The 22,049-nt window shown below is 42.6% G+C and overlaps 1 protein-coding gene across 9 annotated transcripts in view; it reads left to right on the plus strand.

Annotated features, from left to right (window-relative positions):
• The window catches only part of SRCIN1 (SRC kinase signaling inhibitor 1), a 330,976-nt gene that overhangs the window by 300,787 nt on the left and 8,140 nt on the right, over positions 1-22,049 (plus strand). For 6 of the 9 annotated variants that reach the window (XM_075846590.1, XM_075846591.1, XM_075846589.1 and 3 more), the window contains 9 exons: positions 2,094-2,241; positions 4,323-4,641; positions 6,830-7,070; positions 7,185-7,339; positions 7,535-7,687; positions 10,589-10,720; positions 16,479-16,559; positions 17,610-18,878; positions 21,080-21,223. In XM_075846590.1, the coding sequence (XP_075702705.1) occupies positions 2,094-2,241; positions 4,323-4,641; positions 6,830-7,070; positions 7,185-7,339; positions 7,535-7,687; positions 10,589-10,720; positions 16,479-16,559; positions 17,610-18,878; positions 21,080-21,223 (2,642 nt within the window). The remainder of the gene's footprint in view (positions 1-2,093; positions 2,242-4,322; positions 4,642-6,829; positions 7,071-7,184; positions 7,340-7,534; positions 7,688-10,588; positions 10,721-16,478; positions 16,560-17,609; positions 18,879-21,079; positions 21,224-22,049) is intronic. The other 3 variants (XM_075846594.1, XM_075846595.1, XM_075846596.1) reach the window with 2 other exon arrangements.

Genomic DNA, 22,049 nt, shown 5'->3' on the forward strand with positions numbered 1-22,049 from the left:
GAGTGGTTTCCTAGGCGGACATCTCGTCTGAGTAAAAGAGTAGCATTGACCTCTGCCGGACTATCAGAGTAGTTTTCATTGGGATTGTGAGTACGTGACCGGGGGGGGGGGGCTGTCTATAATTGGAGTTCACCAGGGCTTTATAGGAACCGAGAAGTCAAGCTTCCAGCTCAGTACACGGATTAAAGTGGCTATGGGTAAATCACCACCATATGTAAACCAGTTGACTAGCAAGAAAGTAGAGGTATAAATTTGGGAGGCCAAGCCCACCCTGCTCATTGGGTAATTGTAGTGTGCCCAAAGAGACTCTAGGAGTACCCCCTGCCCAAATATTAGAGTACAGGGATAACGGTAACCATACCAGAGAATTATGAAAGAGATACAAGAGTTTAGGCAGTGACTTTATTTTAAACAAATTAATTCTGCCTGTAACTGTGAGGGAGAGGTGCTTCCATCTTTCAAATTCCATTTGAAGACTTTGTACCAAAGGAGTGACATTATCAGGTATAAAAGTACAGATATCTGGGCTAATCACCTTACCGAGATAAGTAATTTTATCCGCCCATTGTAGTGGAGAAGGAAGTGCAGTTTCTCTAGCCGCAGTGTTTATCGCCATCACCAAAGATTTTGACCGATTTACACGAAGGCCAGAGAAGGAGGTAAATAAATCAGAGATATTTCGCCTGTAGAGATGGACCTGGATCATTCAAGAATAGTAGCGTATCATCCACGAAGAGAGACCCGTTCCTACTTTTCACCCATCTTAAATCCCCTGATATCAGGAGAGGCTCTTATAGCTAGTGCTAATGGCTCAATGGCCAATGCAAAAAGGGAAGGGGATAGTGGGCAACCCTGTCTAGTCCCTCGGGGCAAGTGTGAATGAGGGGGAGATGTGACAATTGGTTTTAACACTTGCTATAGGCTGGGAGTATAATAACTGCACCCATTGGATAAACCTGGATACAAATCCAAATTTACCTAGCACAGACCACAGATAAGACCACTCCACCGAGACAAACGCCTTATCAAGGTCCAAAGAAGCAACAATTCTGGAGCCACTCGATCCAACAGTAGAGGATGTGTCCGTAAATAGCATTCGAAGGTTAACATCTGTGGCCTTCTCGGGCATGAAACCAGGTTGGTCTGGATGAATAAGATGAGAGATGATTATTTGCAGCCTCATTGCGAGTATGTTGGCTAATATTTTAATATCACAATTGAGAAGTGAATAGGCGGGTATGAGCCACAATCTTTAGGATCTTTACGGGGCTTGGGGGCGGCACTATAAGAGCTTCTTTCATAGAAGGGGGAGGGTATTACCCCCCCCATTAAAAGATGAAAAAGGTTAAGCAAATGAGGTGCAATTAGTTCAACATGCAGTTCATACCACTCTATGGGTAAACCATCTAGACCTGGGCTAATAGCCTCAGTAATTTCCTCTACAGTCAGGTCAGCCTCCAGAAAATCTACATCCTCCCTATCCAGAGTGGGGAATACAATAGTGTCTAAATATGCCTCTAGGTCAGGTGGAGTAGTTCAGACCTTAGAGGAGTATAAATCAGAGTAAAATTCAGCAATGATGTTATTAATGGCCAGCGGGTCGGTAACAGTCATCCCAGTACAGGAGGTGATTTTCAAAATGGGGTTTGGGGTGGTGTCCCCTCTAGCCAAGTAAGCCAGCAAGAGACAAATTCCCTCTGTTGGGAGTACAACGTTTTCTTCCTTGTGAGCTCAGTCAATAAAAGGGTATATTCACATTGCTTTGCTGAGAAGGTAGTAAATTCAGAGGAGTCCCCAGTCCTAAGATATTCCCGCTCTGCCGCAACCGGTTCAGCCTCCAAAACCATACGTTGCTTAGCCAAGTCCCTCCTATGTGAGGATATAACCCCATTAATTTAATTGGAGAAATGGGAATGCATACTGGCCTGTTCATTCAGGATTGGTGAGGGCCGTGGGGTCCCGTCTCTAAAACTCTCACTGATATCACCTTTTCACATCTCTGGTTGATAGTTCTTTTGAAAACCCTTCTGAAGTCTATGTACTCATTTATTTTTGAGTTTCTGATTATGACTGCATCCTCTTCTAATCTACAGCTCAGTTTCCCAGCTTGCAGAGTAAAATGCGAATAGTTCTGCGTGTGGAGGTGGAAGCAGTGAAGTTCCTGAAGGAGGAGCCGCATCGCTTGGATGGACTGCTAAAGAGATGCAAGACCGTTACTGACACACTGGCCCAGATACGCAAGTAAATAATCGCAGAAAATATATGATTTTTTACCACTAATCTCATGAGGTACAATCATTAAAATCATAATATACACTGTTCAGTCATAACATTAAAACCACCTGCCGTATATTGTGTAGGCCTCCCTCGTGCCCCCAAAACAACTCTGGCCCATCGAGGCATGAACTCTGAAGGTTTCCTGTGGTATCTGGCAGCAAGACGGTCGCAGCAGATCCTTAAATTCCTGTAAGTTGCGCGGTGGGTCGAGGGTCAGCATGGGCCCTCTGACCAGTCGGCAGCTACACTGCCCCATATGGAGCAAGCTGCGTACTATCGAATCAGATGGGCTACCCTTTACTCCCCACATTCATCAGTGAGCCTTGGGTGCCCATGACCCTGTTGCCAGTTCCCCGGTTGTCCTTCCTTGAACAACTTTTGGTAGTCCTTAACCACTGTATACTGGGAAAACTCCACAAGTCCTGCCGTTTTGAAGACGCTCTGACCCAAGCGTCTAGCCATCACAATTTGGTCCTGGTCAGAGTCTCTCAGATCCTTACAGATCCTCTCAGATCCTTACACTCGCCCATTTTTCCAGCTTCCAAAACCTCACCTTCAAGGGTTGACTGTTCACTGTTGACTGTTCACTTGCTGCCTAATAAATCCCACTACTTGTCAAGCGCCATTGTAACCAGATTATCAATGTTATTCACTTCATCTGTCAGTGGTTTTAATGTCATGGCTGATCCATATGAGCAGCACATGCACAAGACCCAGAACTATGTAAAAAAGTATCCATGCCAAACAGTTATGGTGTTACTGAAAGTTTCTTACACGTCATTAAAGGGGTTTTCCACGTTTTGACAACTGATGACCTATCCACCTATTCAGTGGTCAGAGCCATCAGCTTCCGGCTCCAACTACTGCATACCGTTCCAAACATCCGGTGCATGGAGGCAGCCGGAGTGGCGGATAGGTCATCCGTTGTCAGAACGTGGAAAACCACTTTAATAAAGTGAGAACAAGCTATTAGGTGAACTGAACATTCCTATCTCCTAAGCTGTATATAGGGAGACCACAAGAACATTTCTCATAGTTAGGCCTCATGCATACAAACGTATTTTTGTCGTCCTGTAAATACTGGCGTAAATACGGGTCCTTGGTCACACGTATTCGACCCGTATTGCACCAGTATTTACGGACCCGTGCCCGTAAATACGGGTCCGGTGTCACCAGTATTCCACCTGTATTTATGGGCACGTTTTCGCTGCAAAATTGCACTGCACTAATTGGCAGCCCCTTCTCTCTATCAGTGCAGGATAGAGAGAAGGGACAGCCCTTTCCGCAGAAAAAGTAAAATAAATTCATACTTACCCCGCCGTTGTCTTGGTGACGCGTCCCTCTCTTGACATCCAGTCCGACCTCCCTGGATGACGCGGCAGTCCATGTGACCGCTGCAGCCTGTGATTGGCTACAGCGATCACATGGGCTGAAACGTCATCCCAGGAGGCCGGACTGGAAGAAGAAGCAGGGAGTTCTGGGTAAGTTTTTTACAGGTTGATCTATGTTGTGATCGGAAGTCACTGTCCAGGGTGCTGAAAGAGTTACTGCCGATCGTCTAACTCTTTCAGCACCATGGACAGTGACTAATTACACACATGTAGTCACCCGTAATTACGGGAGCCCCATAGACTTCTATGGGCCTGCCCGTGCCGTAATTACGGCCTGAAATAGGACACGTTCTATATTTTTCAACGACACGGGCACCTTCCCATAAGCATACGGGGAGGTACCCGTGGCCAATAGAAGTCCATGGGCCCGTAAAAACGTCCTGTAATTACGGCCCGTAATTACGGGTGTTTAAACGTTCGTGTGCATGGGGCTTTACCAGGTGGTACAAGAAATGGGGGACAGTGCGGATAAATAGGGTCATTGTACCAGGGATCCCGCAATTCGACACACGCTTTGCAACAGCTTTTTCCAAGGGTGGACAACCTCAGAAAATGTGTTTTGAAGGCAATTGCTAATACTTTCAAGTAATTCACTCCATGTGCAAGTTCTTTTAGGTTATTTTCTAAATGTCACTTTTTTTCTACGGTTTTAAGGTGTCCTCTTATGTTCTCCAGGCAAGTAGATGAAGGTGTTTGGAACACTCCTGAGAACCTTCATAATCCCTCCCCCAAGCAAATGGCAACTGATGGAGAGTTCTCTAAAAGCACAGATTTTGAGCTTCCCTGTAGCCCCCCAACAAACTTCTCACAGCTTAATGAATCTCAGACACCCCACTGGGAACCTGTCTGTCATAGTGATGCTGCCTCTCATACTAGTACCCCAACCCGAGGGGAGATGGTGACCGTGAAGACTCAGACAGTCCCCGACACACAGCACAAGAAGGTGGGAGCAGAGAAATCGGTTTCTGTTGAGGTTAGTACTACCGATGACATGTAGAAAGGCAACAATGGTTGAGATCGTTAATTCTATAAGTATATACATTTATGGTAGAATCTGATATATATATATATATATATATATATATATATATATTCATTTTTATTGACTTATGATATCCATGGTTTTTCTATAGTCATCTCATTACACAGAACAGCACTGGAAATGTATTATTTTATATCACTGGTGGAAGGGGGCTGTCCGGGATTAGAAAACATGGCTGCTTTCTTCCAAAAACAGCACCACACCTGCCCACTGGTTGTGTGTGGTATTGCAGCTCAGATCCATTCTCTTCAATCTATGGACAGGTGTGGTGCTGTTTTTGGAAAGAAAGCAGCCATGTTTTTCTAATCCTGGACAACCCCTTCTAAAGTTGTTGTTCACTTTACAAAACCCATTTTCATAGACCCTATTAGGGAATGCTGAGTTAATAGAGGGGGATTCTCTTTCAGCATCCCCCTCTTTTGGCCAGGGCGGAGAGTGGTTACAACGAGTGTCTCTCGCTCTATAGGACCTGTCGTGTCGACCTGTCGTGTCCTACTTAACTCAGACACAACCCATTGATTTGAATGAACAATGTGTAATGCTTAATTTCCCTTGTGGTGGCGCTGCTGGGAAATCGAACAGTATGGGCAGGTTTCCCACAGATAGCAGATAGAACCCCTTTAACGTCTTAATTTCCCTAGTCCATGCATACTCGGTGTGCGATTAATTGAATAGAATTTCAGTAATAATTTACCAGTGTTTATGGTGAATGGGAGAGTAAGTAGTGGGCTTCGATAAAATCCAGAAAAAAAATGAGACGAAGGGCTTATCCACCGGAACGTGGGGAAACTCAGATGTTAAAAACGGTATTTTTTCACGTCCGAGTTTCACTCGTGCAGCACCCAATTTCGCACATCCCGATAGATTTGAGTCTATGGAGGGATCCGTGAAAACTGAAGAAAGTAGGACATGTTCTATTTTTCAACGGAACCTTCACATGGTCAGTTGAAACAATGGCCGTGTGAACGGTCCCATTGAAATAAATGCGCCCATTGTTTTAATGGCCATCACATGGACATATTCAACGTTTGTGTGAATAAGCCCTTAGGGGACACATGATAAATAATAGCTATGGCTATATTAAATACATGGTCCCGTCTTGTCAAGAGATATTTAATGTCCAAGTTCAGATATAATACTTGGCTCCTTTTCTAGTTGAGTTATTTTACTGCCGTCATGGTTTATTTTTATTTTTTTTAAACTCAGTTTATTGAAGGAGACATATAAATACATTAACACAGTAAACAGCAGGACCCCCGCATAGCGGACATGTCCATAATTTATGCATATACAAAGCAAAACTGTTCATTACCACTGTGAAATATTTAACAAGAGTCATAACACTCCTATACAATAAAAGAACCACATAAACAAGAAAAAGAAAGAAAATACGTCTCTTTTATCAAACTCTTGCCAGTTACATTTCTGTCCCGATATAGTATGCGTTTTCCCAACATAATCAAGTAAAGGAGCAGGGATATAGAGTACCACCCTCTACAGTGACGATCAATCAACTATCCACCATTCCACCTAGATCATAATGGCTCATGAATGCTCATGTGTGACTCCCTCTAATAGCCATTGTTAGCTCCGTCCCAGAGTAGGACGTAAGATCCGAATTGCACCAACTATCCCAGATCCAGTTAAATTTTTCAGGACAATTTCTATGAATATACATTATACGCTCATAAGGTATGGCCGCGTTTACCAGTTGAATCCACATAGCTATGGTAGGGGGTCGGGCGTTCATCCACCTGAGCTATTGTTTTGCGGGCCATAAACAAAGTCTCCCGGATACATATGCGAAGATGTGGAGAAATCAGGTCTTCCTCCATCAGCCCGAATAAGCAGATACCTGGCGCCGTCATGGTTTATTAACCAATTCATTTTTAAAAGGAATAATACTATAAGTGCCACCTGTTACATTTGTCATTTTGACCTGGCTTTTCTAAGCTGAAGGATGCATTACTCAAAAATAAAGATGCAATAGACGTAGATTAATTGATTACTGGGAGCATTTCTAATGAATATAAACCACTATGTTCATCATTGTATTATATGTGACCACCTGTCAGTTATTACCCCTTTTACCTGAGCACTTTCCTTCTTCCTTTTTTAGGCAGCCGAGCGAGACTGGGAGGAGAAACGAGCCGCACTGACTCAGTACAGTGCCAAAGACATTAACCGCCTACTGGAAGAGACTCAGGCCGAGCTTATGAAGGCTATACCAGACTTAGACTTTGCAGCCAAGCACAAACCAACTGGAAGCGCAGCATCTACCCCAGAGCACCGTGCCAGCAAGCCACAGCCAGCACAAAAGCTCATCACCAAATTAGATCCCAATGGGCGAAGAGGCTCTGGTAAGGCACTGGATTGGACATTGCACATACGGATTGCTAAAAATATCTAACCTATAAAAATGTACAAACTGGTTGTGATATTGGATTTTTATTTCCTGATATGTTTACTTACAGATGAACTGACAGTCCCTAGATACAGGACTGAAAAGCCATCTAAGTCTCCTCCCCCACCACCTCCTCGCCGCAGCTTTCCGTCCTCACATGGTATAACCACTACCCGAACAGGAGAAGTGATAGTCACCGGCAAGAAGGATTCTGCATTCATCAAGGTGAGAAAGGGAATAAACTCTTAAAAGGAAGTATTACAATTTATAAGATTTTGGAAACTCTTGAATTGTCAGAGAAGTCTAATTGGACCCATACGGTTCTTGTCTTGATCCTTAGACCCTTTTAGTTTCAGACATATATAAGAACCCCTAATGTATTTGCACCTTGTCTAAAAATAATTTACCCCCATGTTCCAGAAGTCTGACTCTGAGGAACTGGAAGGCCAGAAACCTCAGGTGAAGCTTCGTCGCACTGTGTCTGAAGTGGTTCGCCCAGCCTCCACGCCACCAATCATTGCCTCCGGCATCAAAGATGATGATGATGAAGATCGGATTATTGCAGAGCTAGAGGTGAGAATCCGATTTCCTTCCTACATATTCACAGGCACAATATGTTCTACAAAAAAAACTTTTTTCTAAAGGTAAATTACAGGTAGAGGGATTTTTACTTCGACTTTTTTAGTATTGTTTTAAAGACAATTGACCATATTTTATTTTGCCTAAGTGAAAAATGCAACCAAACCGTTGAAATGTAAGTTTTTTGAATTTTGTCCAGTGATCTCCCAACCTAATCCTAATTTATATGGTGACCCCTTCTCAGGATCTCTTCTCCTTCCTGGTTCTTCCAGTTGACAGGAACTAAGGCTACAAGATCCAGGAATGTCTCTGGTAACAAGTGACAACCTATTCAAAAAGGTCCAGCGAGGTCTGTAGTACTCTCCTAGAACTTAAAGGGGTATTCGCAGAATCAACATTTATCACCTATCCACAGGTAATAAGTATTAGATCGCTGGGTACCCCACTGATCACTAGAACCAGGGTCCCGAGCCCCCGTTCATCTTCACTGCATCCCCGCAGAGAGAAGGATCTTTTATTGAGCGGCAGTGGAGCTTCTAGCAGCCTCTGGGACTGCCGGAAACAGCTGAGCGCTATACTCGGCTGTCTTCTTGGACTTTGAATAGATCGACATGCTTGTCCACTGCTCTATTCAAAGTTCCCCTCACTGCAGTGATGTAGTGATGAGGAACGGGGGAAGTCGGAACCCTGTTCTAGTAATCGATGGGCCCCCACGATCAGACAGTTATCAATAATGTCAATTCTGGGAATACCCTTTTAATGAATTGGTTGTCACATTACGCTAGGGCAAAACTGCTTCACTGTAGAATTGCGGCATTACTGTAACTTAACTGTTTCCTTATAGAAAAAAAAAAGTAGCTAGAGACCGAGCCTGGCAACTGTCAAATGGGTGGATTTTTTTGCACTGGTTAAAGGTGGCTTGCAACTTTTTCTCCAAGGACAAAACATTGAATTTGCAATAATGCTTAGATTTTACTGCGATTTGTGGGCAACTTCGTGTCACGGTGGGACGCTAGCTTGAAATCTTCTCTCAATATGACACGTGTTTTAATTATTTTTGCAATGGGAATGCTGGTCAGGAAAGTGCAACACCCAAATTTAAGTGGGTGGAAATTATTACTATTAAATGGGCATTTTGTTATTATAAGCCTTAAAGAGGCTCTGTCACCAGATTTTGCAACCCCTATCTGCTATTGCAGCAGATAGGCGCTGCAATGTAGATAAGAGTAACGTTTTTATTTTTAAAAAACGAGCATTTTTGGCCAAGTTATGACCATTTTTGTAGTTATGCAAATGAGGCTTGCAAAAATCCAAGTGGGTGTGTTTAAAAGTAAAAGTCCAAGTGGGCGTGTATTATGTGCGTACATCGGGGCGTTTTTAATACTTTTACTAGCTGGGCGCTCTGAAGAGAAGTAACATCCTCTTCTCTTCAGAACGCCCAGCTTCTGACAGTGCAGATCTGTGACGTCACTCACAGGTCCTGCATCGTGACGGCCACATCGGCACCAGAGGCTACAGTTGATTCTGCAGCAGCATCAGCGTTTGCAGGTAAGATCGACTTACCTGCAAACGCTGATGCTGCTGCAGAATCAACTGAAGCCTCTGGTGCCGATGTGGCCGTCACGATGCAGGACCTGTGAGTGACGTCACAGATCTGCACTGTCAGAAGCTGGGCGTTCTGAAGAGAAGAGGATGTTACTTCTCATCAGAGCGCCCAGCTAGTAAAAGTATTAAAAACGCCCCGATGTACGCACCTAATACACGCCCACTTGGACTTTTACTTTTAAACACACCCACTTGGACTTTTGCAAGCCTCATTTGCATAATTACAAAAATGGTCATAACTTGGCCAAAAATGCTCGTTTTTTAAAAATAAAAACGTTACTGTAATCTACATTGCAGCGCCGATCTGCTGCAATAGCAGATAGGGGTTGCAAAATCTGGTGACAGAGCCTCTTTAAATGTAACACACTTTGCTATGTCAAGCTGTCAAATTTGACAGTATGAATATTCATCTCTTTAGTAGGAATAGGGGATGTGCTTAGATTTGATCTGCTGTCTATTTATGGAAGGGTAAGCCCAGTTCTAGAAAAAACTCCCAAGTGCTACAAACTGCAGGACAATGCTTTCATCTTGATACAATTAAAGGGGTTGTCTGGTTTGGACAACCCCATCAGAGATTGCAGTAACCCCCAGACCTATCGGTAATGGTGCGGCTGTGTAATTGTTAATTTTCATTAATGAGGTTAGGACTCTGCTGAGCAAAATGCCATAAAGAAGAGCTGCGACAATAAATAAATACATACAGGCTCTTTGCTGTTTTGATGGGTGAATAATACATGAAGGGAACACTGTACTGGATTTTAGGAGTTAGTACGGATTTAGGGTAAGTTCACACCCGGCACATATCCCTGTCTAGTTTATCTGAATGGGGCATGCAGAAATCCATGCACATGCTGCGGAAACATCCTCATTCAGAATATACCCCTACGTGACATGAGTTTTTTTTATTAGGTGAACCCCACTTACATGCATAAAATTCTGTTTTTGAAATCTTTTTGTTTTCTCATATATTTCTCAAGTCATTCCTGTTCTGACATTACCTAATCCATTTGGCTGACTGTTTGCAATATATACAAGAAAAGCCTGCCCATAAGAAGTAAAGAATAGCAGCACAGATAGGCCTTATGTCTGGGTCATTTTAGACTTTTTTTTTTTTTTATGCATCTCATATAATACAATTTTCATAGCAACAGGTTAAGAAAGCTGTAAGATTTGTGGTACAGCGGTAATACAAAGGGTCCGTATAAGTCGAGCACTATGATGTGTGTAATTCAGCACACCGTTCTGCTGTTTGGTTTCTTTCTCCCATCCTGCTGTATTTTGACTCTCCAGGTGTTTCAGAGAAGTTCTGGGTCCCTCTTTATACCTCAGTTCCATTCTGAGCACTCAACGGCATCCCCTTCGGTGCCACGTCCAGCACATCTGTGGTCTAATGAGGCCACCGTAGAACATGGAGAAAGGAAGGTAACAGCTTGTGTTCTGGGCACCTTGGCCCGGTCTGCTGTGCACTTCTCACCGTCTAATCCTTCACTCTACCTTCTCTTTAAGTCTTTGTTAACCAACTAATGCCTCACTTCTTCTTTCCTTCACTCCACTGACAGTGCCGAATTCAGCCTACTAATGCAAGCCAAGCTGCCTGTCACTCATCTGCACATCTCCAGAGCAGGCACGGGGAATCACGTGTTAACCGCATGTCCCTAACTCCTCATGGCAGCGGGCATAACTGATAACATTTGGCATGAACACAGTGTTAGAGTTGAATCCGTGTCTGCTCGGCTATGTATTTCTTGCGTTTTGGGGAGGGGGGGGGGGATGTTAAACCATTGGATAATATTTGCAAGTGCTGGTACGGTATTATTAACGCTGAGTAGCCGTGGTTCACTGTTCCATTTGCAGATCCCCATAGTAAATAGATAGTTCTAGTCCTATTGTATGTTGAATTATATCCTCTTTTGTATTGATAGACTAGTCCTGTCATCAGATATAACGTATGTATCGTTTTGTGCATTGTAGACCTTTTCTGAAGACCGTGAGACAGAAATAGGGTTTCAGGTTTGACCTCCAGGAAGAATTTGGCCCCTGGTATACAGGCAGTTGTAGCAATGACGACCATTTTGCGCCTATAAAAAATGCCTGTCAGCTGCCACTTTTAAACAGAGTTTGCAGGTTCCTCCATAAACAGTGTCTGAAAGGTGTCCCTATATAGAGTGCCTTCAAGAAAGTCTCTTGATAAAAAGTGACTGCCAAAAAGTGCTCCCCATTTACACAGCTGTAATTAACCCTCACCTTCTTATTCCTGTGCCTTCTTGGAGGAAGCAACCTGTGATCCTTTGCTCACATGTCCTTCTTTCAGGAAGCTGCGACTGAGCGATCTGTGACATCACTGCAGCTGCCGGCGCCGCGTCCTGAGGATACATATACACTAGATAGGAGTGATGGCCTGGCACTGGTGCCGGAGACATAACTGGGGTCAGCATTACATACACTGCCAGCAATGAGTTGTCAGTGTTTGTACTCAAGTTATACAGTTTGTTAGTATTTCATTCACAGACATTTTAGAATGGTATCGGGTTTGCCAAAGTAGAATTTTTTTATTTAATAGATTAAGAGTGAATTGTTCAATACAAAAATCTATACATTCACAGGGACACTACACTCTCTCTATGCATGTGTTGTGTATAACGTTTTTAATATATCTAGCTGGACTGCTCTGGCGCCCATACAAATCTCCCCGTCTTGCTTGGCGAGGCGGCCTCCGCATCTAGGCGGAGAAGTGACCGTACTTGCTTGGCTGTTTCCGTAACTTCAATAGAAGTGAATGGAGAGAGCTGCTCACATGCCCGGCCACCTCTCCATTCATTCTCTGCCTTGATGCGGCTGCCTCTCCAGGACTAGGTCGGGTGACTCCCGTTCTGCAGGTAGGTGCAAATCCCAGAGCTGGGACCCGCGTCTATCATAAATTAAATGGCATATCCATGAATATGCCATTAATTAAGTTGGCAATATTCCTTTAATTGGTGGGACCTAAGTTGCAAGGCGTTTTGTGCCCATGGAGGAAAATGTGGTACAGAAAACCAGTCTATATTTACTTATTATTTTAGATGATTATTTACATTTTTTAAACTGTTTTGGAAGATGGGTGGGATTAACACACCGATGCCCTTCTTCTAGTTATTACTTCCAAGTCATACATTTTTTGAGACCCTAATATAGGCTGAGTTAGATATTAAAGGGAATGTGTCGTGAATTAAAAACATTTTTTTAAGTAAGTTACTTATTTGTTTTGGTGCATTTTTTTTTTCTTCCACAAGGTGGAAACTATTAAAAATGAAAGAATAATTTTACATATTTTCCTATGATGGCCACCAGAGGGAGCACTTCCCAGAATTACAGCAAGGTGAATCCAGTAAAGCAACCTGACTCAAAGCTGCTGTAAATGTGGGAGGGAGACTCACTCCCCCTCACTATTTTTGGCTTCAAGCCAGGAGGAGGTGTCTTTAAATTGTCACGCGGTGTCCAGGTCCATTTTGAGTGTGATTGTACAATGATATCTGGCAGCCGTTATAGGACACACCGAAAGGCCAAGAATGATGAAAGTCAAGAGGGAAGACCCTGAGGTGAATGACTTTTCAGTTGACAGGTTTACACGGCGTGTATTTGAGGAGTTTTTGGCATGGACCCCACATAGTTTTTGTCAATTATTTATTATTTCTTTTTTCAAATAAACACTTGGGGCCCCCCCCCCATTTTTCAAAACCAACCAGATCCAGTAAAGCAGCCGCAGCCTAGCATTAGAAGAGTGGGAAGGGCCATGGGTTTTGGCCCTTCCCAATATCCTAATACCAGCCTGCGGCCGCCCGAGTACCCATCCATCACTCCAGATGGTTGGGTAATGGATTATACCTGGCTCTTATCGATAGAGGGCAGGGTTAGTGATAGCCTTTTTACTGGCTAACACTAAGCCCCGTCTTCGTGATGGACGCTGTCACACAGACAACTGCCATTACTAAGGCGCTAATAAAGTATTCAAAAAACACCGACGCATAAGATACATTTTTTGTTAATTTAAATAAAAACTCCCCCACAAGACAATTTTATTTAAAAAAAACTTAGATAATCGCATTAATCCATCGAATCTGACCTGGGTTATTACCAGTCACATTGAAAGCAGGTCAGTGACCTACTTTCAATTTGACTGCTGGTAACCCGGTCACATTGAACTCTCCATTCATAAGACATTGATGGCCTATCCTCAGCATAGCCCATCAATATCTGATCGGTGGGGGTCCAACACCTGACACCCTGCCGATTAGCTGCTTTAAAGTATTAGTGGCGCTTGTACGCCGCTGCTCCTTCATTCCTTTCTCCTACTGTGAATCGTTAGCTAGATAGCGTTTCACAGTAGGTGTGGGGACTGAAGTTGCAGCGGCGTATGACCGCCGCTGTTCCTTCGTAACATAAATTCACGGGCGCTCCTGCATTCACCGCAGACAGGGCCCGGCAATTCATTTGAGTTAGCGGCAGCTCCTGCAATTATTGTAGGGGCTGCCGCTCTTCAATTGAACGTCTCCCTTCCCTCTTGAATATGAGGTTGCTGTGTACGGCGCACGCCACAGAGCATGCGCAGTTCACAGTTAGACGCCATCAGCATAGGAGATAGGGTCGGCTCCTGTCCTCTGGGTATGCCGTATAGCACCTGTGTATGTGTCGTGAAGACACATACACAGATGCTAATAAAGATGGATGCCCCCACAAAATGAATAACACAAACATAAAGGTACATTAGTGAACACATTAAAAAAAAAAAAGGCCCATAACCTAAAACACATCAAATAAATAGAAAAAAAAATTGTGGCACCTTTCCTTTAAAGTTGTACAGTTCTATATAATACATCACACGTGGAACTGATCTTTATCTCTATTATGAATTATTATTGAAATAATGAACAGCACATGGACCCATTCATTTCAATGGGGCTATTCACACATGCAGGAGTTTTCATACAGCGAGTGTCCGTTGCGTGAATCTCACTGCATGTCCTATATTGGTGCGTTTTTGCGCACCTTGTCACCCATTGAAGTCTGAGTCCGTGAAAACACGGACAGCACATGGACGACATACATGTGCTGTCCGTGTTTCACGCATCCGTTACATAGAAATGTAGATAAATTAATTTTTTTAAAAAGTGCTTGCACGGACGTGAAAAACGCATGCCACACGCAAAGCACACGAATGCCAATACACAACGCACACGTATGGCACACGTACATGAACTGCTGTAAATACTCTGTGTTTTCTACACACGCAAATCAGACCCGCTCGTGTGAATGAAGCCTAAGTATCAGAATCCAGTAGTCTCCACAATATTTAACCAGTTCAGGATCGGAAGCTGCTTAGCAATTTTTAGCACGCTTTAGTTAAACCGCTATAACTCAATTAAAAAAAATAGTTAAAACATATGCTTTTTTATATTTTAGCTTATTTTTTCTGGTAATAAAATAGTGTAACCCTGAAATAGACTTATTATGTGTCATGGTCACTGTCTCCCGTAAATTATGATATATTATATGTCTACTTTAGGGTAATTGGGTCAGGGCTAGCGTTACGACAATGATTGGCGGGTGGAGAGTTTTTTTTGGTGTGGTATTTAATGTCATTTTTATTAAATTTATTTTTGTTTTTTACTATATTATTATAGCCTTTTATTATTATTATGGCCTGTCCCTCATAGGTCAGGATAGAGCTTTATTATTGAATTTTTTTTACGCTTTACTTTTCTACTGTAACTGGCGCTGTATGGCAGGGGAAATCAGCACTGCATAGTGACTAGTGTCTAGTTAGACCAAGCCGCAACCTCCTACTACCAACATGCCGGTGATCATGTGACCAGTCGCTGCCTCTATTCACAGCAGACATTGAGCACTGTGTACAGGGATACAGAGACAACAAATGAGTTGAAAACCGTTTCTGTCTTCTCTCCAGGGTCCCTGCCGGGCACCCGACATTCAGCTGCCCAATTACTCGAGCTTTGAAAAAGATTTTTTTATTTTTTATTCTTTACATAAAAGTGTATCAGTGTGATTGGTGCAACTTTCTAATTACTAATTAGTAAAAATTATTTTAACTTTTTCAGATACAGCTGTTTTGTATCCTAAATACAGAGCAGCTGTATCTAGCTGAGACCTAAGTCCGTCAGGTCAGCGGGACTGACGGGTTCAAATTCAGCGGGTCACGCTGGATTCACCTGTTTTCGATCACATCTATGTTATGAACTTAGATGTGATTGGTATCGGCTCGATCACGCAGGACCCGCTGTCACTGAACCCGTCAGTCCCACTGACCTGAAGGATTCAGGTCTCAACACTAGATACAGGTGTTCTGTATACAGGATACAAAGAAGCTGTATCTGAAAAAGTAAACATAATTTTTAATAGAAAGTTGCACCAATCACACTGATACACTGTTTTATTTAAAAACAAAAGTGTACATAGCCTTTACACCTGCGCCGTATATATATATATATATATATATATATATATATATGTGTGTGTATGTGTGTGTATATATATATATGTGTGTGTATATGTTGGGCAGTGCTCAACCGGTTAATTAGGAAATGTCTTTTATGTGGATTAGAGATGGTTAATACAATATTGTATCTGCTGAAGAAAGCCCACAACAGATCACCTTCTCAGCATGCCAACATTGGTATCTAGTGTCAGATGCAACATAGATCCGGCGTGATTCCCCTACAGCCATGCTCTCTTCTTCAGTCATATCTATTAACCTACAATAAATCCTCTACAACTTGCATGATCTTAGTAAACTAACAAAAAAAATCTTACCTAGGCAGACAGACTCTTATGCAACCTGCCTGAGTTTTCCTCTATTCCTGTTGGACCTTCTTCTTTTTTGGCTGCATCCATCTTCTCCTTGTCCATTTGTACTACTGTGGACACCTCAACTCTTTTCTCTAAATCTTGAAATAATACAAGAAACTTCAACAAGATTTTCACTGGCTCTTCATTTCCTCGGAGTATAGAAAGAACTTCCACCGTCTTTCAACCTCCTTCTATCTTACCTTGTGAAGCTGCGTTCAACTTCCTTTCCTTTCTACTTTGCTGGAACTGTCAAACATTATGCAGTCATTTTTTATGCACCTAATAAGAATGATGACACCCGAGCTGATGGGTGCTGAACATTATCATCATGTCCTGCTAGGCTGGAAATGCTTTTCCTAAAGATGACGCCTTGGAGGTCCCAGTGGTAGAATCCAGTGTGTCCCTCTCTCCTCGTATCCAGGTAAGATTAAGAACTGTAAGTTCCACAATGAATGTTGACCTTTTTAAGTTGCAAAGTATCCATATATTTTGTGTATAAACAAAATATAGCATTTCTATAAAATAACTATAATCTAGAAATATCTATCCTAGACTTTTATAAACTTGGCCTAGTGGGTTGACATCCTATAAGAGAAGTATCTTATGAGAGATCTATAAGCCTTCTATGGCTTGTCCAGTAAGTGTTCCATTGCCTTCTCAAGCTTAAATTGACTTATCCTACATCAGTACAACCTTCTGTAACATTCAACCCTGAGTGATGGTCAAAAGCCATTTTCAACTAAAAAATGGTGGATAGAATTTACATGTCAGAAGTTTTGATCGGTGGGGATCCGAGCACTGAGATGCCCACGATCTCTAAAATGAAGTGGTAGAAGCACTCCGGTGAGTGCTGTGCCGCTTCGTTTCTGATTGGCTTTCCTCTGAGCAGTGTACGGGCTCAATATAGAAAGTCTAAGTCCGTACACCACTCACTTGGCTTTCAGAGGAAAGACTATCAGAAATTAAGTAGCAGAACGCTCACCCAAGCACTTCTGCAGCTTTGTTTTAGCGTTCGGTGGGGATCTCAGTGCTCGGACCCCCACCGATCAAAACTTTTGACATTCACTATGACATATCAAAAGTTTAGTTACCCATTAAGTATTAAACACCTAAGAAAATGGGTATTATACTATCCAAATGGTACTGGTTGGGGCTTAGGATATGTCTTCAAAATTATTGATGTAAAGTCGTAGCCATTGCATATGGTCATAACTCAGGGCTCCTATCATGAGCCAAACAAATATGGATTAAGAATCACATCTTACTCCAGTCCCACTGGTTGAGGAACACTACTATAGATGATGGTAACGTTGAGATCTGTCCATATACTGAAAAATATATACTGTATGTGTAATTGACAGATTTTGCTAGTAGGACACTTCAAGCTGCTATGTTTACCTACTAATATTTAACTACTGTATTATATTTTAATTATATTTTCATAATATATGTTTATTTGCACTTCCTATAGGAAATAACTTACCCTCCTGTGGCCAATAGAAAATTCTCCCTACCACAGATAATTTTGACAGAGTGGACTTCCAATCCACCATCACCTCCAGATGAACATTATAAGTTTACTTATGAAGTTAATTACTCCAATTCTACAAATCTTGATATCGGCAATGTCTTGGTAGGAAATTTGACAGATTGGTCATACTCCGCTCTAGCTAAAGACAAGGAGTCTATTGTTGAAGACCCAGGCCTGTCTCCACAGTCTGGACAAGTATATCTGGAAGTTCAGGACAACTGTGTCAACCACAATATCCTCTCCCAATCCCATTGTACAAATATGGAAGAGGAGTGTGGCAAAAACACGGAACGTGGTATTGTAGGCTTCATGATAAGAGATAATAAAATAGTCTCATTATCTACAGAGGAGAAGAATACGTTTTTAGATGAGAAACATTTCTGTGAAATGAAAGAAGAGCAAATGAGTGGAAATTCGGTTGAAATATTCACAGGCAATGCCAGTGATCACCCTAAAAACCAACCTATTCCGGTCCTATCTGATGAAACACAAAGTCTAAAGGATGTGTACGATCAGTTGAGGGACATGAAGGTAGACTTAGTGGGGTTGAAAGAACATGGACAACAGATAAACAACCAAATAGGAAGTGAGAATTTCGGAGAAAGTACAGAGCACAGATCTTCATCCACTGACTATGGAGGGCAGAAAGAAACAAGCAGATCCGAAAAGCACTCAAACATACCAAAGCCAAGATTTCCTGTGCCAAAACCCAGGCATTTACAAGTAAAGGCACCAAAGCCTCAAACAATCAAGAATCCAGATGTTCCTCAACCGATCAACATCGAAGTGTCTCCTATTCAGCCAGATGGAAATACCAAACTTAGAGTTATTGATGTTCAGAAAATGTTAACTACTGCTAAAAATGGAGGCAGTACGGCCCATGTCCCTGAGGACAATGTTACCGAGGGTTGGAAGAGCATGGACATTTGCAGAAACACTTACAAGCGGTTGGATAGTCTGGAGGAAAGCATTCGAGACCTGGAGCTCACAATCAATGCAATTGGTGTCTATTCGTCTACCGTAGTGCAGAATGTTCCACAGGAGCATCACCTCCATGTTGAGATGGACTCAAAGCAAGAAGAGGAGAGTTTATCTTCATCTCGTCATCTCAATAGAGGAACCACTAATGTAAAACCTCTCGAAGGAATGGACAGCACCTTCCTTCATAAAATGAAACCACCTTTACGACCAAAGCCTCAGATCGCTAAGGTGTCGCTATAGTTTCTTCGTTTTCTTATTAAGTGTGTCCTGCAATTTTCCACCGCACAAATAGATGTGCGCCTTTCTTCTTATAATGATGTGTTTATGGCAATGTATAGCATGTTTGTCTTCTAGATAAATAATATAATGTATATTTTCGTTTTTTAGACCGTAGAGAACTATGGTAGGCTTCCTTCAAATAATGTGGTTGACTTCTTTACGTCGCAACTGCAACACAACACATCCTCTTTATGCAGCAGACGAATATGAATTGCCAGTATCGGATATATTGGCTTTGGACAGGTCTTTGCAAATCCAAACAGGAGAATGTTGTTCATGCTTATAGCTACTGAATAGCTGGAAGCTCACACTTTGTGGATCACTATTTTGCAGCTAATTTATTTAACTAAATTATAGCACCTTTCAACAGGGGCACACACAGAAATCGTAGGCCCCATAGCATAGAGGTCAGACAAATGTACTTACTAACCTTTACTTCGTAGCATATCTTTATCCCTAGGGGTTGGAGCGCCTGTTTTCACACATAGAGCTCCAAATCCCCTGCTTCTCTTTATACAGAGAAATAAGGGGTTCTCTAGTTTAAAAAAACTAAAACATATATCCTATCAGGGAATTCTGAGTTAATAGAGGGGGGTCCTCTGTTCAGGATCATCATCTTTTGGCCGGAGTAGAGAGCGGTTACAAAGAGTGTTTCTTGTTCTGAAGGACCTGTCCTGTTCTTCATTACACAGACATCCCATTTATATGATTGGACACTGTGTAATGCTTATCTTTCCCTGTGGTGGCGCTGCAGGGAAATACTGCCAGGTTTTCTCACAGATTACAGCTTTTGCCTCATGGGGGTTTTGCCTTCCCTTGAATCAATAGGATAATAGGCGGAACTGAATAGACGTGTTTTTTCGGCCTTACAAATTATGAACACTTTGGGGTTCCAGTAGGGCAACACTTTGTGATCAGCCTATTGTCAAGTAGGAATTGTCAAAAGTGGACAACCCCTTTAATTTTCTGATTGCTGGAGGCCCCACCGCTGGGACACCCACTCATCATGAAAGAGGGGGTTCCGAACCCCCTCCTCACTGCTTGACCCCCGCTCCATTCAAGCTCCTTGTCACTGTTGTGGGTGCAGTGAGGAGGATCTCGGGGTACGGGACCCCCATTCTTGCAATTGGTGGGGGTCCTAGCGGTGGGATTCCTAGCAATTATAAAATGATTAGGAAGATAATTTTTGACTCTGAGACTTCCCCTTTTCATGATAAAAATCTGTCTGCCTGCAGCCACCACTAGGGGGAGCTTGGATTACAAATGGATTTATATAGCTACTTATGCACTGTGAAGCTGTAGAAATCTCTATGCAGTGAGACCCCCTAGGATAGGGGTATATGCTATGACTGTGTCTGGAAGCAGGAGAAGCAGTTCATGGCCGGGCCCCCCTCCTCTCTCACCGCGGACCCCATAGCAGTCGTTTGGCCTGCCTTCACTGACAGCAGAAACACAGAGGTTACGGCCTATGTAATAACAACTTTTCCCTCTGCCGTTCACTTTAAGTTCTGTCATTTGCTTTGCACTGATGTCTAATGTGGATGTATTCGTTGATGCCGGGAGAATTTGATATAAATTAATCTCATGCAGCATTATATTAATTTTAAGTGTGACTGTTTACATTTTATATGGTTAGTAACCTCTCGGGCATGATGGGCTGCTGTGGACATACCATTGCTGAATGTGTGCCGGGAATAATAAGGGAACATCAGGTTTGGCTAGAGTTTACTTATTGGGCAATTCTATGACAGGTGTGTGACCCCATTGGACACTACATCACTTCTCTCTATGACATGCATGGTCTGGGAATGACACAAACTCATGTGTAGGAAGCAGATAAGTAACAGGAAACAGTAGAGTTCCTCCCCGACCTTGTCCGTGTATTGTGAATGCGGTGCTAAATTCACACCTGTGTCGGCTCTAATATGGCCGTGTCCTAACATAACTTTAAGGCGCTGGACGGAGATGCCAAAGAGTCATGCATAACATAGTGCAGAGAAAACAGGTCAAGGACAATGATGAGCGGTAATGACTTTGCATTGTATGGATCGTGGTATAAACTTTTCATCCACTTTTGAAGGTTTAGATTATTTTATGCCTTTTTGAAGCTTGCTGTTTTTGTGCTGACATTTCTGCCTTCTTATTTGCAGAGTGGGGGTATGTCCATTCCACCCATGAAGATGGTAAATCCAGTAGGTTCACGCCTAAAGAGCGTCCAGCAAAGCAGCGGAGACAAGAGCAACAAGCACTCCAAACAAAGGATGGAGTACATGAGGATCCAGGGCCACCAGCAGGTAGTTTATCTCTAGAGAAGATGTGAGCACAAGGTTAGCACACACTGACTCCCCTCTCATGTCTCATCCTAATCCTGCATCAGTCTGTGTGTTAAACCTGGTCACCGGGGCCATTATGAGATCAGATCTGTTTAATGTAATACAGCTGCTGGGTTTGGGCATCCCCTAAAGGGGATTTACACTGGGCAATTAGCGAGCAGACAAGCGTTCATATAATACTCATTGCCGATTATTGCCCTGTGTAAATAGGGCAGCGATCAGCAGATGAACGAGCAAACGCTCGTTCATCGGCTGATCGTATCGTTTTAAAAAAGTGAAATATTATCGTTATCGGCAGCACATGATACACACGCGCTGCCGACATGATACAAATGTATGGGGACGAGCGATCATAGTAAAACCGCTCGTCCCCATACATAGCTCCTTGTGAAAGGAGAAAACGAGCACCGATCAACGAGCTGTCTCGTTGATCGGCGCTTGCTGCACCGGCCAAAATTGGCAGGTGTATATGGACTATATTAGGTCCAATTTTTTTTACAGACAGAAATGAATTGTTCATGACCTCCATAGGTTTGTGCTTGCTTAAAATGGCCCTTATCATTCACTAGAAGATTCAATAAGTAAGGGGTTAAGGAAGAATATGAGGCTAGCTGACTACTGCTTGGAAAAACCATAGTAGTTCTGCATTCACTATTAAAGAGGACCTGTCAGCTCTCCGTTTTTTTATTGTATTCTCCTTTAAAAAAAACAGTGTTTTTTTTAATATTATTAGATATCTGCATTGTGCCGTTCCTCTGTTATTCCAACTGGAAATGTATGATTAAAT

Source organism: Rhinoderma darwinii, chromosome 13 (genome assembly GCF_050947455.1).
Source record: "Rhinoderma darwinii isolate aRhiDar2 chromosome 13, aRhiDar2.hap1, whole genome shotgun sequence".
NCBI classification, from domain to species: Eukaryota; Metazoa; Chordata; class Amphibia; order Anura; family Rhinodermatidae; genus Rhinoderma; species Rhinoderma darwinii.